General features: G+C 44.9%; 1 protein-coding gene across 1 annotated transcript; it reads left to right on the forward strand.

Annotated features, from left to right (window-relative positions):
* Window positions 1–2035: 2035 nt before the first annotated feature.
* On the forward strand, window positions 2036–16876 carry LOC135292093 (sentrin-specific protease 3-like; the record flags this gene model as incomplete). Its single annotated transcript, XM_064406330.1, has 10 exons — window positions 2036–2359; window positions 3699–3957; window positions 5141–5252; window positions 7349–7496; window positions 8518–8565; window positions 8664–8741; window positions 10183–10320; window positions 12216–12299; window positions 13534–13584; window positions 15191–16876. Coding segments are annotated over 10 exons (1353 nt in total), but the record flags the coding sequence as incomplete, so codon positions are not given.
* Between the last annotated feature and the right edge of the window lie 678 nt (window positions 16877–17554).

Genomic DNA, 17554 nt, shown 5'->3' on the forward strand with positions numbered 1-17554 from the left:
AAATCCTGAACCCCAAAATGGCCTCGTGGTTTCATTGGGGGGGATAAATCCCGGCATCCTCCGGCGCGTTTGGGGGATAAATCCCATTGTGCTTTGCGCCAGAAAGGGGGGATAAATCCCGACATGCCTCGCGCGTTTTTGGGGATAAATCCCATTGTGCTTTGCGCCAGAAAGGGGGGATAAATCCCGACATGCCTCGCGCGTTTGGGGGGGATAAATCCCATTGTGCTTTGCGCCAGAAAGGGGGGATAAATCCCGGCATCCTCCGCGCGTTTTGGGGGGGATAAATCCCATTGTGCTTTGCGCCAGAAAGGGGGGATAAATCCCGGCATCCTCCGCGCGTTTTGGGGGGATAAATCCCACAACGCTTTGCGTCCAAAGGGGGGATGAATCCCACAATCCACAGCGCGTTCTGAGGGGGAATATATCCCAAGATCCTCCGCGCCTTAAAGAGAGCTCAATCCCGGGATTTTCGGCGCTGAAAAAACGAGGATAAACCCGGAGGATTTCCCGGGTGGGGAACGCGGAGAAATCCCAACGTTTTAGGGGATTACATTCGGGATAAAAACGCGAAATTCGGTAAAAAATCCCGAAGTTTTCGGAGCCGTAATGGCGGCGCAATCCCATGATGCCTCGCGGAGGCGCCGTCTCCATGGCGACCGCGCAGGGCGCAAAGCGCTGAAACAGAGAAGCTAGCGGTGGGGCGTGGCCTAGGAGGGGCGTGCCTCACATGGAGGACGGGGGATTGGTCGGGGAGGCTCCGCCTCCCGGCGCGGACCGATGACGTCATCGCTCAGCGCCGGCGGGGAGCGAGGCCGGCCCGGGGTGAGCGCGGAGCCCAAAAATCCCAAAAAATCCCCAAAAATCCCGAATTGAGCCCGAAAATCGCCCGGGAGGAGGGGCCGCGGGGTGGGGGAGGGGCGGGGGGAACGCGGAGGGGGGGAGGGGAAAGGGGGAGGGGCGGGGAATTTGGGGGAAATATTTGGAATTTTGGGGGATTTTCGCTGGAAGTTTGGGAATTTAATGGGAATTTTTGGGGAGTTTTGGGGAATTTTGGGGTTTAATTGGGGAATTTTGGGGGATTTTTGGGAGATTTGGGGGGAAATTTTGGGAATTGGGCGAATTTGGGGCGAATTTTGGGACCAATTTTTGGGAATTTTGAGGGAAATTTTGGGTGAATTTTGGGCAAATTTTTGGGGAATTTCGGGAGATTTTTGGGTGAAATTTGGGGAATTAATTAGGATTATTTTGGGATTTTTAAAAAAAAATTTCGAAAATTTTGGGTGAATTTTTTGGGTGAATTTTGGGCAAAATTTGGGGGGACAATTTCAGGTGAATTTTGGGGAATTTTTGGTGGGGATTTCGGAGGAATTTTGGCCAAATTTTTCAGTAATTTTTTTGGAGAAAATTTGGGGAATTTTCGAAAAATTTTGGGTGAATTTGGGAATCCTTCAGGTGAATTTTGGGAAAATTTTGGGGAATTTTGGGTTTAATTTCGGTTAAATTTTGGGCAATTTAGGGCGAAACTCGGGCAAAATTCGGGGGAAATTTTGAGTGAATTTTGGGTGAATTTTGGTGAAATTTTGGATGAATTTTGGGAGAATTTTGGGTGAATTTTTGGTGAAATTTTGGGTGAATTTTGAGAGAATTTTTGGATAATTTTGGGGAAAATTTTGGGTGAATTTTGAGGAATTTGGGATGAATTTTGTGAGAATTTTGGGTGAATTTTTGGGAAATTTTGGGGTGAATTTTGGGCAAATTCTGGGGAATTTTTTTGGAAATTTTGGTTGAATTTTGTCAATAATTCTCTTTTTTTTCTCTCTCTCTCTCCCCCCTCCCCCCTCCCCCTTTCCTTTGCCCCTCCCCCTCCCTTTGGCCCCTCCCCCTCCCTTGGCCCCTCCCCCAGCCCATGAAGGAGGCTCCGCCCTTCCCCTCGGGCTCCTCCCCCTCCCCCTCCCCCTCCCCCCCACCCCCTCCCCCCACCCCCTCCCCCTCCCCCCCCCCTCCCTTCTGGCTCCCCCCTCCCCCCCACCCCCCCGAGGTGGGCGTGGCCGCGCGGGGGCGGGGCCCGGGGGGGTGTGGCGGCCCCTCCCCCCGCACTTCCGGCGGCGCAAGGGCGCCCCCCGGCGGCGGCTGCGGGCGCTGCCCCTCCCCCTCCTGCGGCTGCTCCTGGCGCGGGGGGGGCTCTGGGGGGGGCGGGGGGAGGGGCGGCCGCGCCCGCGGGGGGCGGGGCGCCCGCAAGGCCACGCCCCCCTGGGGCAGGAGTGGGCGGGGGCCTGCCGGCGGCCAGGAGCGGGGGAGGGGCGGCCCCGCCCCCCGGCCAGTGAGGGGGAGCCCCTCCCCCACCCGGAGGGGGAAGGTGAGCGGGGGGGGGAGGGGCCGAAAGGGGGGAGGGGCTTCGAATCGTGGGGGGGTTCCATATATGGAATTGAGGGAGGGGCTTCAATTCTTGAGGGGTTTCCATATATGGAATTGGGGGGAGGGGGCTTCGAATCGTGGGGGGTTTCCATATATGGAATTGGGGGAGGGGCTTAAAGTGGGGGTGGGGCTCAGAGTTGGGGGAGGGGCTTCAAATCTTGAGGGATTTCCAAATATGGAATTGGGGGGAGGGGCTTCAAGTCTTGAGGGGTTTCCATATTTGGGAATGGGAGGGGCTTCAAGTTTTGAACGCTTTCCATATTTGGCATTGGGGAGGGGCTTAAAGTGGGGGTGGGGCTCAGAGTTGGGGGAGGGGCTTCAAATCTTGAGGGATTTCCATATTTGGGGATGGGGGAGGGGCTTAAGGTGGGGGGAGTGGCTTCAATTCTTGAGGGATTTCCAAATATGGAATTTGGGGGGAGGGGCTTAAGGTTCATCAGGATTTCCATATTTGGAAAGGAGGCGGGGCTTCAAATCCTTGAGGATTTCCTAATATGGAATTGGGGGAGGGGCTTTAGGTTCACCAGGATTTCCATATTTGGGAGTAGGAGGAGCTTCAAATCTTGAGGGATTTCCATATTTGGTGTTGGGGGAGGGGCTTCAAGTCTTTCGGGATTTCCTTATTTGGAAAGGGGGGAGGGGCTTCAAATCCTTGAGGGATTTTAAATATTTGGTGTTGGGGGAGGGGCTTAAGGTGGGGGGAGGGGCTTCAATTCTTGAGGGGTTTCCAAATATGGAATTGGGGGAGGGGCCTCAAATCTTGAGGGATTTCCATATTTGGAAAGGGGGAGGGGCTTCAAATATTTCCATATTTGGGAATTGGGAGGGGCTTAAAGTGGGGGAGGGGCTTTGTATTTATCAGGATTTCCATATTTGGGAATGGGAGGGGCTTGAAACATTTCCATATATGGCAGCGGGGAGAGGGGCTTCAAATCGTGGGGATTTCCATATTTGGAAAGAGGGAGGGGCTTCAATTCTTGATGATTTTCCATATTTGGCATTGGGGGAGGGGCTTCAGAGTTATCAGGATTTCCATATTTGGAAAGGGGGAGGGACCTCAAATATTTCATTATTTCCAAATTTGGGATTGGGGGAGTGGCTAGAGTGGGGGAGGGGCTTCAGAGATTTCAGGATTTCCATATTTGGCAAGCGGGAGGGGCTTAAAATCTCTCAGGATTCCCAAATTTGGGTGGGGGGGAGTGGCCTAAAAATTGGTTTTAAAATGGGGGCGGGGCTTAGTGGAAAGGGGGCGTGGCCTCACCTCTCCATTTCCCTTCCAGGGCCCCTCCCCAACGGGCTGGGCGGGGGAGGGGGCGGGGCCTCTCCCCGCCTGCCCCTCCCCCCCCCCTCGCCCCTCCCCCCCCGGCCCCCATCCTCATCAGCAACGTCACCGGAGGGGGGCGGGGCCGAGGCGGGGCCACGCCCCCTGCCCGCCGGGGGAGGCCACGCCCCCTCCCCCGGCCACGCCCCCCGCCCGGGCCACGCCCCCCGCGCAGCCCAGCCCCCCCCTGAGGGAGGAGCACGTGACCTGCGTGCAGAGTGAGCGGTGACGTCATCGGGGGCGGGGCTCGGGGAGGTGACGTCATCGGGTGGGGGTGGGGGTTTTGGGGGGAGGATTTTGGGGGGAAATTTTTGGGGATTTTGGGGGAAATTTTGGATTTTTGGCTGAAATTTGTGAATTTTGGGGAGGATTTTGTGGATTTTTGGGGGGGTTGGGGATTTTGGAAGGAATTTGGGGATTTTGGGTCAAATTAATTCAATTTGGGGTGAAATTTGTAAATTTCAAGGTGGATTTTGGGGATTTTTGGGGGAAATTTTGGGGATTTTCGGGGAAATTTTGGAATTTTTGAGAGGAATTGGGGATTTTGGGTCAAATTAATCAGATTTTGGGGTGAAATTTTTGGATTTTTTTGGCGAAATTTGTGAATTTTTGGGGGATTTGAGGATTTTTGGGGAGTTTTGGTGAAAATTTGGGGATTTTGCCCAAAATTTGGGGATTTTGGAGATTTTTGGGGGAAAATTTGGAATTTTGGGGGGAATTTGGGGATTTTGGGTCAAATTATTTTGATTTTGGGTGAAATTTTGGGGATTTCTGGGGGGAATTCCCCACATTTTGGGGTGAAATTCTGACAATTTTCGCTGGGTTTTTTTTTTAATTTCTCAGATTTGAGGATTTTTGGGTGAAATTTGTGGGGATTTTTTGGGTGGGATTTGTGATTTCTGGATGGAATTTGGGTGAATTTTTGGGGTTTTTGGATGGGACTTGGGATTTTTTTGTGGAATTTGGGTGAAATTTGGGGATTTTTGGGTGAAATTTCCCCAATTTTAAGTCGGATTTTTTGGGAAATTTCTCCTATTTTGGGATTTTTGGGTGAAATTTGTTATTTCTGGCTGGAATTTGGCTGAATTTTTGGCATTTTTAGGTGAAATCTCCCCAATTTTAATCAGATTTTTTTTTAATTTCCCACATTTTTGCTGAAATTTTTTTGGAATTTCTCCGCTTTTGGGATCTTTGTGTGAAATTTCTGATTTTTGGCTGAAACTTGTGTGGATTTTTGGATGCAACCTGAATTTTTTTGGTGGAATTCGAGTGAACTTTTGAGATTTTTGAGTGAAATTTCCCCAATTTTGGCTGGATTTTTTGGGGAATTTCTCCAATTTTGGGATTTTTGCCCGAAACCGGCGGGATTTTGGGTGAAGATTGGATTTTTTGGTGTTTCAGGCATCCTGGACGAGTTCCTGCAGGCCTACGGGAGCCTCATCCCCGTCAGCGCCGACGAGGTCGTGGAGAAGCTCGAGGACATTTTCCAGCAGGAGTTCAGCACCCCCCAGAGGTCCCGGGCAATTTTGGGGCAATTTTGGGGGGATTTTGGGAATTTTGGGAATTTTTTTCTGGATTTTAGGGGGTCCTGGAAGGGATTTTTGGGGATTGTTTTCGTTTTTTTGGGGATTTTTTTGGAAATATTTTGAATTTTTTCTGAATTTTTTTTAGATTGTTTAAGGGATTTTTTTGAATTTTTAGGAATTTGGGGAATTTTTGGGAATTTTTTCTGAATTTTAGGGGCGTCCTGGAAGGGATTTTTTGGGGATTTTTTGGGGTTTTTTTGAGGAATAATTTGAATTTTTTTGAATTTTTTTTTTTTAGGGTTTTATGAGATTTTGGGAGATGTTTAGGGATTTGGGGATTTTTTTGGGAGGTTTTTTTTGGGGAATTTTTGAGTTTTTTGGGGGTTTTTTGGGGGATTTTTTAGGGACTTTTTGGGATTATTGTTCATAAATATTGGGTATTTTTGGGAGTTTTTAATGAGGTTTTTTGGGGATTTTTGAGGGAATTTTGGGGTTTTTTTGGGGATTTTGATGGCGATTTTTTGGGGGTTTTTTGGGGGATTTTTTGAGGATTATTTTTCTTAAATATTGCGTATTTTTGGGAGTTTTTATTGAGTTTTTTTTTGGGTTTTTTATGGGAATTTTGGGGTTTTTGGGTGTTTTTTTGGTGTTTTTTTTGGGTTTTTTCTGAGATTTTTGGTGTTTTTTGGGATTTTTTGGTGGGATTTTGATGGGGATTTTTTGGGGATTTTTGTGGGGATTTTTTTTGGGATTTATTTTGGAATTTTTTGGAGATTTTTGTGGGGATTTTTGTGGGGATTTTTTGGGACATTTTCTGGGGCTTTTTTTTAGACAATTTTTGGGGGGATTTTTTTAGGGAATTTTTGAGGAATATTTGGGTATTTTAGGGGGATTTTTTGGGGATTTTTTTGGGGATTATTTTTCCTAAATATTGGGTATTTTTGGGAGTTTTTAATGAGATTTTTTGGGGTTTTTAATGGGGAATTTTGTGGTTTTTGGGGGTTTTTTTGGGGATTTTTTGGGGTTTTTCTGGGATTTTTGGTGGTTTTGGGAATTTTTGGTGGGATTTTGATGGGGATTTTTTTGGGGATTTTTGTGGGGATTTTTTTTGGGATTTATTTTGGAATTTTTTGGAGATTTTTTTGGGGAATTTTGGGGATTTTTGTGGTGATTTTTTTGGGACATTTTCTGGGGTTTTTTTTGGCAATTTTTGGGGGATTTTTTTAGGGAATTTTTGAGGAATATTTGGGTATTTTGGGGGGATTTTTTGGGGATTTTTTGGGGATTATTTTTCCTAAATATTGGGTATTTTTGGGAGTTTTTAATGAGATTTTTTTGGGGTTTTTAATGGGAATTTTGTGGTTTTTGGGGGTTTTTTTGGGGATTTTGATGGGGATTTTTTTGGGGGATTTTTTGAGGATTATTTTTCTTAAATATTGCGTATTTTTGGGAGTTTTTATTGAGGTTTTTTTTGGGTTTTTTATGGGAATTTTTGGGGTTTTGGGTGTTTTTTGGTGTTTTTTTGGGGTTTTTCTGGGATTTTTGGTGGTTTTTGGGATTTTTGGTGGGATTTTGATGGGGATTTTTTTGGGGGATTTTTGTGGGGATTTTTTTTTGGGATTTATTTTGGAATTTTTTGGAGATTTTTTGTGGGGATTTTTTGGGACATTTTCTGGGGTTTTTTTTTGGCAGTTTTTTAGGGGTTTTTTTAGGGAATTTTTGGGGAATATTTGGGTATTTTTGGGGTTTTGGGAGTTTTCTAAGAGATTTTTTGGGTGGTTTGGGGCTTTTTTGGTTGAGATTTTTGGAATTTATTTTAATTTTTTCGGGGGATTTTTTGGGAGATTTTTTGGGATTTCTTTCAGATTTTTTGGGGGACATTTTGGTGGGAATTTTTTTGGGAAATTTCTTTGATTTTTGGGTCTTTTGGGGAGTTTTTAATGAGATTTTTTTTGGGGTTTTTAATGGGAATTTTGTGGTTTTTGGGGGTTTTTTTGGGGATTTTGATGGGGATTTTTTTGGGGATTTTTTTGGGGACTATTTTAGGGATTTTTTTAAATTTTTTTTTATATTTTTGGTGCAGGAGGGGCTCGGTGCAGCAGCTGCTGCAGTCGTACCAGCGCCTGCCGGGCAACGCGCTGCTGCGCGGCTTCCGCGTCAGCTACAAACGCCACGTGCTCACCATGGACGACCTGCAGACCCTCTACGGCCCCAACTGGCTCAACGACCAGGTTTGGGGCGAATTCCGGCCATTTCGGGAAAATTGGGGATTTGGGGGATTTTTTGGGGATTTTTTCGGAATTTTTTGAGGATTTTTTGGCGATTTTTTGGGGTTTTTTTTGATTTTTTGCATGGTTTCGTGGTGGGTTTTGGGAGGTTTTCGTGGGTTTAGAAGAGATTTGGGGCAAATTCCAGGGATTTTGGGAAAATTGGGAATTTTTGGGAATTTTTGGGGGATTTTTTAGTGATTTTTTGGGGTTTTTTAGCATTTTTAATGCGGTTTTTTGGGGGGGTTTTGGGTGGGGTTTTTTTGGAGGTTGTGGGGGGTTTTGGGGTGGATTTTGGGGAATTTTAGGGATTTTTGAGACATTTTGGGATTTTTTAGGAATTCTGGCATTTTTTGGGATTTTTTTGAGGATTTGTTGAGGTTTTCGGAATTTCTTCAGGGATTTTTTTTTGGGTTTTTGGGGCATTTTTGGAGGAGCTTTGCAGACCCTCTACGGCCCCAACTGGCTCAAGGACCAGGTTTGGGGCGAATTCCGGGGATTTTGGGGAAATTGGGAATTTTTGGGAATTTTTTCCGAATTTTTTTCACAATTTTTGGGGATTTTTTGGCAATTTCTTGGGGTTTTTTGGGTTTATTTTTGGGGCGAATTTGGATTTTTAAAGAGTAAATTTTGGGGTTTTTTTTGGGAATTTTGTGATTTTTTGGGCAGAATTTTGGGGGATTCTGTGTTTTTTCAGAGAAAATTTTTAATTTTAGTTTTTTTGGGTTGGTTTCTGGGATTTTTTGGGTGTTTTTTGGATCAAATTTAGGTGTTTTTTTTTAAAAATTTGTATTTTTTTGGGGTGGAATTTTGGGGTTTTTGTGGGGGAATTTTGCGATTTTCTGCACGGAATTTTACCGGATTTTATGTTTTTTCAGTAAAATTCTAAAACTTTGTACTTTCACGTTTAATTTTTTCATTTTTGGGCATTTTTTTGTCATTTTTTTCAATTTATTTTGGCGCACTTTAACCCTTTCCCCGCCAGGTGATGAACATGTACGGCGACCTCGTCATGGACGCCGTCCCCGACAAGGTCAGAGGGGGCGTGGCTTGAGGGTGGGCGTGTCCTTTGCCCGGTGGGCGTGTCCTTTACCCGGTGGGCGTGTCCGCCTAAGCCCCGCCCCTCCCCAGGTGCATTTCTTCAACTCCTTTTTCTACGACAAGCTGCGCACGCGCGGCTACGAGGGCGTGCAGCGCTGGACCAAGAACGTGAGGGCGGGGCTTCACCCGGGGGGCGGGGCTTGTTCTGGGCGTGGTCTAGCTGGGGGCGTGGTCTGTAAGGGGTGTGGTCTGGTGTGGGTGTGGTTAAATGTGGGCGTGGTCAGGTGTATTCATAATTGGATGTGGTTGTAAGTGCTGGATAAAGAACGTGAGGGCGGGGCTTAAAGTGGGTGGGCGGTGCTTGTTCTGGGCGTGGCCTAGCTGGGGGCGCGGCATGCTGTGGGTGTGGTCTGGTGTGGGCGTGGTCAGATGTATTCATAATTAGGTGTGGGAGTGGTTTAAATGCTGGAAAAATAATGTGATGGGCGGGGCTTAAATGGGTGGGCGGGGCTTAAAAGGTGTGAGAAATTGTGGGCGTGGTCTGGTGTGGGTGTGGTCTGGTGTGGGTGTGGTTAAATGTGGGCGTGGTCAGGTTTATTAATAATCGAATGTGGTTGAAAGTGCTGGATAAAGAATGTGATGGGCGGGGCTTAGAGGGGCGTGGCCTAGCTGTGGGCGTGGCCTGCTGTGGGCGTGGCCTGCTGCGGGTGTGGTCTGCTGTGGGCGTGGTCAGATGTATTCATAATTAGGTGTGGATGTGGTTTAAATGCTGGAAAAATAATGTGACGGGCGGGGCTTAGAGGGGTGGGCGTGGCCTCGCTGGGGGCGTGGCCTGCTGTGGGTGTGGTCTGCTGTGGGCGTGGTCAGGTGTATTCATAATCAGGTGTGGGTGTGGTTGTAAGTGCTGGAATAGGAGTGTGGGGGCGGGGCTTACATGGGTGGGCGGGGCTTTAAATTGGTGGTTTGCGTGTGGGCGTGGCCAAATCCAAGCCACACCCCAAACTGGGCGTGTCCTCCCATTTTAACTCCTCCCACCCCCACAATTCCCAAACATTCCTCCTGAATTTTTCCTGGGTGGGCGTGGCTACATATGGGCGTGCCCAAATATGGGCGTGGCCGCAAGTGGGCGTGTCCAACCACTATGTAAATGACATTTTCCACCCTGGTCATGTCCCCCATTTTAACCCCTCCCACCCCCACAATTCCCCCAAATTCCCCCAGAATTCTTCATGGGTGGGCGTGGCCAAATGTAGGCGTGGTCAGAACTGGGCGTGTCCACAACTGGGCGTGGTCAAACAATAATTAACACCGCATTTACCACCCTGGGTGTGTCCCCCATTTTAACCCCTCCCACCCCAAACCCTTCTCATTTTCCCTGGGATTTTTTTTCCTTGGGTGGGCGTGGCCAAACGTGGGCGTGTCCAAATATGGGCGTGTCCACAACTGGGCGTGGCCATCTTGACTTTAACCCTCATCCCCCAACCTGGGCGTATCCCCCATTTTAACCCCTTCCACCCCGTAACCCCCCCAATTTCCCCTGAGATTTTTCCCCCCGGGTGGGCGTGGCCAAACGTGGGCGTGTCCCAGCGCGGCCCCGCCCCCCGGGCAGGTGGACATTTTCGGCAAGGAGCTGCTGCTGATCCCCATCCACCTGGAGGTGCACTGGTCCCTCGTGGCCGTGGACGTGGCGCGCCGCACCATCACCTACTTCGACTCCCAGCGCACGCTCAACCGCCGCTGCCCCAAGGTGGGCGGGGCCCGGGAAAGGGGGCGGGGCCTCCCGCGGGGTGGGCGTGGTCGGGGATTGAAATGGTGGTGGGTGGAGGTTAAACGTAGCCACACCCCATTGTTGTTTTGGGGTAAAGTTTAAATATTTTCAGAGAAGAAAGGGTTAAAAAATAGGAAAATCTCTGTAAGAGTGGGCGTGGCCACCCTAAAAGTGGGCGTGGCCATGTCCTAAAATTTTGAGTGGGTGGGGTTTGATTTTAGTTCCACTCCTTTGTTGGTTTGGGGTAAAATTCAATTAATTTCAGAGAACAAAGGGTTAAAAAAATAGGAAAATAATCTCTAAAAGTGGGCGTGGCCACTCTAAAATGGGCGTGGTCATGGATTAAAATGAATGTGGGTGGGGTTTTAAGTTTAGCCACGCCCTGTGGTGGTTTTGGGTAAAATTTAATTATTTCCAGAGAGGAAAGGGTTTAAAAAAGTGGGATGGTCTAAAAAAATGGGCGTGGCCACTCTAAAAGTGGGCGTGGCCATGTATTAAAATTTGGTGGGGTGGGCTTTAATTTTATTTTAATCTGTTTCTTAGTTTTGGGGTAAAATTTAATTAATTCCAGAAAAGAAAGGGTTAAAAAGGGGGGGGGATGGCCTCAAAAAGTGGGCGTGGCTACCCTAAAAGTGGGCGTGGTCAGGGATTAAAATGAATGTGGGTGGGGTTTATGTTTAGCCACGCCCTGTGGTGGTTTTGGGGTGAAATTTGATTATTTTCAGAGAGGAAAGGGTTAAAAAACAGGAGAATTGCCTGTAAATGTGGGCGTGGCCACTCTAAAAGTGGGCGTGGCCACGTATTAAAATTTGGAGGGGTGGGCTTTAATTTTGTTTCAATCCATCTCTTAGTTTTGGGGTAAAATGTGATTAATTCCAGAGAATAAAGGGTTAAAAAGTAGAAAAAAATCGTCTCTAAAAGTGGGCGTGGCCACCGCAAAAGTGGGCGTGGTCAGGGATTAAAATGGTGGTGGGCGGAGGTTAAACGTAGCCACACCCCATCGTTGTTTTGGGGTACAAATTAGTTAATTCCAGGGATTAAAGGGTTAAAAAATAGGGAAATCGTCTCTAGAAGTGGGCGTGGCCACCCTAAAGTGGGCGTGGCCGCATCCTAAAATTTGGTGTGGGTGAGGTTTGATTTTAGCCACGCCCTGTGGTGGTTTTGGGGTAAAATTTAATTATTTCCAGAGAGGAAAGGGTTTAAAAATGTGGGATGGTCTAAAAAAGTGGGTGTGGCCACTCTAAAAGTGGGCGTGGCCATGTATTAAAATTTGGTGGGGTGGGCTTTAATTTTATTTTAATCTGTTTCTTAGTTTTGGGGTAAAATTTAATTAATTCCAGAAAAGAAAGGGTTAAAAAGGGGGGGGGATGGCCTCAAAAAGTGGGCGTGGCTACCCTAAAAGTGGGCGTGGTCAGGGATTAAAATGAATGTGGGTGGGGTTTGATTTTAGCCACGCCCTGTGGTGGTTTTGGGGTGAAATTTGATTAATTTCGGAATGGAAAGGGTTAAAGGGGCGTGGCAGGTGGGCGTGGCTTAATGGATGGGCAGAGGCTCTTGGAGAGAGATTTGTGGGCGTGGTCTTGCCTATTAGAGGGCGTGGCTTTAAAGTTTAAGGGTGTGGCTTGTCTTTTGTGGGTGGGACTTCAAGGAGGAGCCCCGGGTGGGCGTGGCTTCCCATTTTGTGGGCGTGTCCTCCCAATTTAAGGGCGTGGCTTCCCCATTTTGTGGGCGTGGCTTCCCCCTTTTTTTGGGCGTGGCTTGATGGTTTTGGGGTGGGACTTCACGGAGGAGCCCCGGGTGGGCGTGGCCGCCGTGACCACGCCCCCTTGGCCCCTCCCCCGGCTGACCACGCCCCCCTTTGGCCCCGCCCCCAGCACATCTGCCGCTACCTGCAGGCCGAGGCCGACAAGAAGGAGCGGCCGGATTTCCGCGAGGGCTGGAGGGGCGCCTTCAAAATGGTGAGAGAGAGCCCCAAAAACGCCCGAAATCACCCCAAAAATCTGCCCTGGGACCGCCCAAAATCTGGGGGGATTGGGGAGAAAAATTCTCCAAAAAATCCCCCCAAAATTCTTAAAAATAACCCAAAAATTGCCGTGAAAGGGAGCAAAATTTGGTTTTTTTGGTGCCTAAAAATTTTTGAAATAAAACCCCAAAACCTCTGGAAATCACCCCAAAATTCTGCCCTGAAAGGGACCAAAATTTGGTTTTCTGGTGGTGAGGAATTCTGAAAAAAAGCTCCAAAAAATCCTTAAAAAAACCTATAAAATTTGGAATAATTACCCCAAAAATCTGCCCTGAAAGGAAGCAAAATTTGGGGTTTTTGGGGTAAAAAATTCTCAGAAAAATCTTGCAAAAATTCCTAAAAATAACCATAAAATTCCTCAAAATTACCCCAAAAATCTGCCCTGGGACGGCCCAAAATTTGGGGTTTTGGGGTGAAAAATTCTTTAAAAAACCTAAAAATATCCCCAAAAATTACCCAAAAAAAATCCCCCAAAAATACCCAAAAACTCCCCCAAAAATCCCCAAAAACCCTCTAAAAATCCCCCCAAAAATCCCCTCAAAATTTGCCTTTAAAATTACAAAAAATCCTAAACATTTTGCTAAAAAAAAAACCAACAAAAAATCCCTTTAAAAAACCCTAAAAAAGCCAAAAAAATTCTTAAAAAACCCTAAAAAAATCCCCAAAAAATCCCCAAAAAAACCCCCAAAAATACCAAAAAATTCCCAAAAAAATCCCTAAAAAACTCCAAAAATCCCCTCAAAAAATCCCTTTAAAATTACAAAAAATCCTAAAAATTTCTCTAAAAAAAAACCAAAAAAATCCCTTTAAAAAATCCTAAAAAAATTTTAAAAACCTTAAAAAATGCCCAAAAAATCCCCAAAAAACCCCCCAAAATTCCCAAAAAACCCCAAAAATCCCCTCAAAAAATCCCTTTAAATTACAAAAAATCCTAAAAATTTTCCTTAAACAAACCCCAAAAAATCTCTTTAAAAAACCCTAAAAAAAGCTTTTAAAACCCTAAAAAAAACCCCAAAAATATCCAAAAAATTCTCAAAAAAAAACCCAAAAAATCCCCAAAAACTCCCTAAAAAATCCTAAAAAAAATCCCAAAAAATCCCCAAAATATATTTTTAAAATCCCTGAAAACAAAACCCCCAAAGTGGCCAAATTTGGGTTTTTCTCCCCAGAACGTCGCCCGGCAGAACAACGACAGCGACTGCGGCGCCTTCGTGCTGCAGGTGGGGAGCCCGGGATTTGGGGGAAATTTGGGGCGTTTTGGGAAATTTGGGGTTTTTATTGGGAATTTTGGGATCTTTGGGGGGATTTTGGGATCTTTGGGTGGAATTTTGGGGGAAATTTTGGGGATTTTGTGGCAATTTTGGGATTTTTGGGGGGATTTTTGGGAATTTTTAAAAATTATTTTGGGGAATTTGGGGCAATTTTGAGGGATTTTTGGGGGGATTTGGGGGGAATTTTGGGATTTTGGGGGGGATTTTTGGGGATTTTTTGAATTTTTTTAGGGAATTTTGGGTGAATTTTGGGGATGATTTGGGAATCTTGGGATTTTGGGGGGGAATTTTGGGGAATTTTGGGATTTTTTGGGGGAATTTTTTGGGAATTTTTGAATTCTTTTAGGGAATTTTGGTGGATTTAGGGTGAATTTGGGGGATTTTTTGGGGAGATTTAGGAAATTTGGGGGATTTGGGGGATTTTTGGGCATTTTTAAAACTTAGGGAATTTTGGGGGATTTTGGGTGAATTTTGGGATTTTTTTGGGGAGGATTGGGAAATTTGGGGGATTTTTTGGGGGGATCTTTTGGGATTTTTTTAATTTTTGGGGGGGAATTTGGGGCAATTTTGAGGAATGTTTTTGGGATTTTTGGGGGATTTTGGGGGGATTTGAGGATTTTTGCAGATTTTTTGAATTTTTTTAGGGAATTTTGGGGATTTTGGGGCAGTTTTGGGGGGGATTTGGGGTGGATTTTTGAGGGGAATTTTTGTGGGATTTTTGTGGGGAGCTTCTGGGATTTTTTAGGGAATTTTTGGGGAGAATTTTGGGATGTTTTGGAGGAGAATTCTGGGATTATTTGGGAAGATTTTTGGATAAAATTCTGGGATTTTTAGGAGATTTCTTGGGAGAATTCTGGGATTTTTTGGGAAGATTTTTTGATAAAACCCTGGCATTTTTGTGCAGAATTCTGGGATTTTTTTGGGGATAATTCTGGGATTTTTTAGGGAAATTTTGGGGATAATTCTGGGATTTTTTTAGGGAAATTTTGGGGATAATTCTGGGATTTTTAAGGGAAATTTTGGGGATAATTCTGGGATTTTTTAGGGAAATTTTGGGGATAATTCTGGGATTTTTTTAGGGAAATTTTGGGGATAATTCTGGGATTTTTTTAGGGAAATTTTGGGGATAATTCTGGGATTTTTAGGGGATTTTTGGGTGAAATTCTGGGATTTTTTGGGGGGGAATTCTGGGATTATTTGGGACAATTTTTGGATAAAATTCTGGGATTTTTAGGGAGATTCCTTGGGAGAATTCTGGGATTTTTCGGGAAGATTTTTTTAATAAAATCCTGCCTTTTTTGGTGGGATTTTTGCCGAGAATCCTCACATTTTTTAGGGGGAATTTCTATCATTTTTATGAGGATTTTTGGGTAAAATCCTCATAATTTTGGGGTGGATTTCTGGTACAACTTTGCGCTAATTTCCCCCAAAACCCCCTCACCCCCCCCAATTTATTTTATTTTCCCCCCCATTTTTTTTTTCCTTTTTCCCCCAACCCCCCTTTTTTAAATTTTTTTCCCAAAATGTGACTTTTTCTGGCATTTCTGCCCCGCAGTACTGCAAGTTCCTGGCGCTGGGGCGCCCGTTCAGCTTCACGCAGCAGGACATGCCGCACCTGCGGCGCCTGATGTACAAGGAGCTCTGCCACTGCCAGCTCGCCCTCTGAGCCCCCGAAAGGAAATTTGGGGCGCCCCGGGAGGGGGGAAAATGTGGGAAATATGAGAAATAAAAAAAACCCAGAGGAAATCCCAAAATCCGGCGGGAAACGGCGGCGGAATGGCGGAAAAATGGGAAAAAATGGGGAAAAAATGGGATTTTGGGGGGAAAAATCGGCAGGGTTTGGGGTGCCCCAAAATTTTGGAAACTTCCAGGATCCCAAAAAATATAAAAATAAAAAAAACCCTGAAAAAATCCCCAAAAAATCAAAAAATTGGTGTCGGAATGGTCAAGAAATGGGGAAAATTTGGATTTTTTGGGGAAAAATGGGCGGGGTTTGGGGGGTTTGGGAGTTCCAAAAAATTTGGGGAACGTCTGGATCCCAAAAAATACAAAAATAAAAAGAAATCCCCCAAAATCCCTGAAAAAATGTGAAAATTTGGAAGAAATCAGACTCAGAATGGACAAAAAATGGGAAAAAATGGGGAAAAAATGGGATTTTTGGGGGAAATGGGAGGAGTTTGGGGGTTCTGAAAAATTTGGGGAAGTTCTGGTCCCGAAAAAATAAAAAAATATAAAAATCCCCAAAAATCGCTGAAAAAATCAGAAAATTTGGAAGAAATTGGACTCAGAATGGACAAAAAATGGGAAAAAAAATGGGATTTTTTGGGAAAATGGGAGGAGTTTGGGGTTTCTGAAAAATTTGGGAAGTTCCAGGATCCCGGAAAATACAAAAATAAAAAAAATCCTGGAAAAAACAAAAAAAATCTGAAATTTTGGCAGAAATTGGACTCAAAATGGTCCAAAAATGGGAAAAAATGGGAAAAATTTGGATGTTTTGGGAAACATGGGTGGGATTTGGGGGGTTTTGGGGTCCCAAAAAATGTGGGAATTGTTCCAGATCTTAAAAATCCAAAATTCCCAAATAAAACCCCCCAAAATCTGAAAATTCTGTAAAAATTGGTGTCGGAATGGTCGAAAAAATGGGAAAAAATGGGAAAAATTTGGATTTTTTTTTGGGCAAAAGTGGGCGGGGTTTGGGGGTTTCTAAAAAATTTGTGGAGGTCGAGATCCTAAAAATCCAAAATTCCCAAATAAAACTTGAAAAAAAATCAAAAAAATCAAAAATAAAAAAACAAAAAATCCCCCAAAAATCCTCAAAAACTTGAAAATTCTGCAAAACTTGGTGTCAGAATGGGCAAAAAAATGGGAAAAATTTGGATTTTTATTTGAAAAATTGGTGGGGTTTGGGGGTTTTGGGGTCCCAAAAAATTTGGGAATTTTTCCAGATCTTAAAAATCCAAAATTCCCAAATAAAACAAAAAAAAAGGTAAAAAAAATCCCAAAAAATCTGTAAAAATTCGGGTTGGAATGGGTGAAAAATGGGAATTTTGGGATTTTTGGGGGGAAAAATGGGAGGAATTTGGGGTTTTAAAAATTTGGGAATGGTCCTGGATCCTAAAAATTTGAAAATCCAAAAAACTCCCCCAAAAAATCTCCAAAAATAAAAAAAAATCCCCCCAAAAATTGGAAAAAAACGCCCAAAAAAATCAGAAAAAAAATCACAAAAAACCCCAAAAATTCCCCCCAAAACCCCCCAAAAATTCCAAAAAAATCCCAAAAAAATTTTAAAAAATCCAAAAAATCCCCAAAATTCCAAAATTTTGGTGAAATTCCCCCAAAACTCAGCGGGAAAATAAAATTTTTTTTGTGGCCAATGAAGGATTTGGGGTCGTTTTTTGGGGGGATTTGGGGACAATTTTGGGGTTTTTTGGGACGTTTTCAGGAAATTTGGGAATTTTGGGGAGATTTGGGGGATTTTGGGGGAATTTTGGGGGAATTTCTTGGGATTTTGGGATTTTTGGGGATTTTGGGGGTTTTTTTGGGGGGGAATTTTGGGGCCATTTTTGGGGAGATTTTGGGTTTTTTGGCCATTTTGGGGGATTTTGGACCATTTTTGGGTGGATTTCAGGAAAATTTGGGGGTTTGGGGTCATTTTTGGAGACATTTTTGTGTTTTTTGGGGCAATTTTGGAGTTTTGGGTCATTTTTGGGGCCATTTAGAGGGGATTTTGGGACATTTTGGGTTGTTCAGGGAAAATTTGGGTTTTTTGGGGACATTTTTGGGGTTTTGGAGCATTTTTGGGGCCATTTTAAGGAATTTTTAGGGGATTTTGGGGGGATTTGGGGTCATTTTGGGGATTTTTTGGGGTCATATTTGGGGATTTGGGGCAATTTAAGGAAAATTTGGGGTTTTGGGTCAT

The sequence above is a fragment of the Passer domesticus genome, unplaced genomic scaffold, assembly GCF_036417665.1.
Source record: "Passer domesticus isolate bPasDom1 unplaced genomic scaffold, bPasDom1.hap1 HAP1_SCAFFOLD_198, whole genome shotgun sequence".
NCBI classification, from domain to species: domain Eukaryota; kingdom Metazoa; phylum Chordata; class Aves; order Passeriformes; family Passeridae; genus Passer; species Passer domesticus.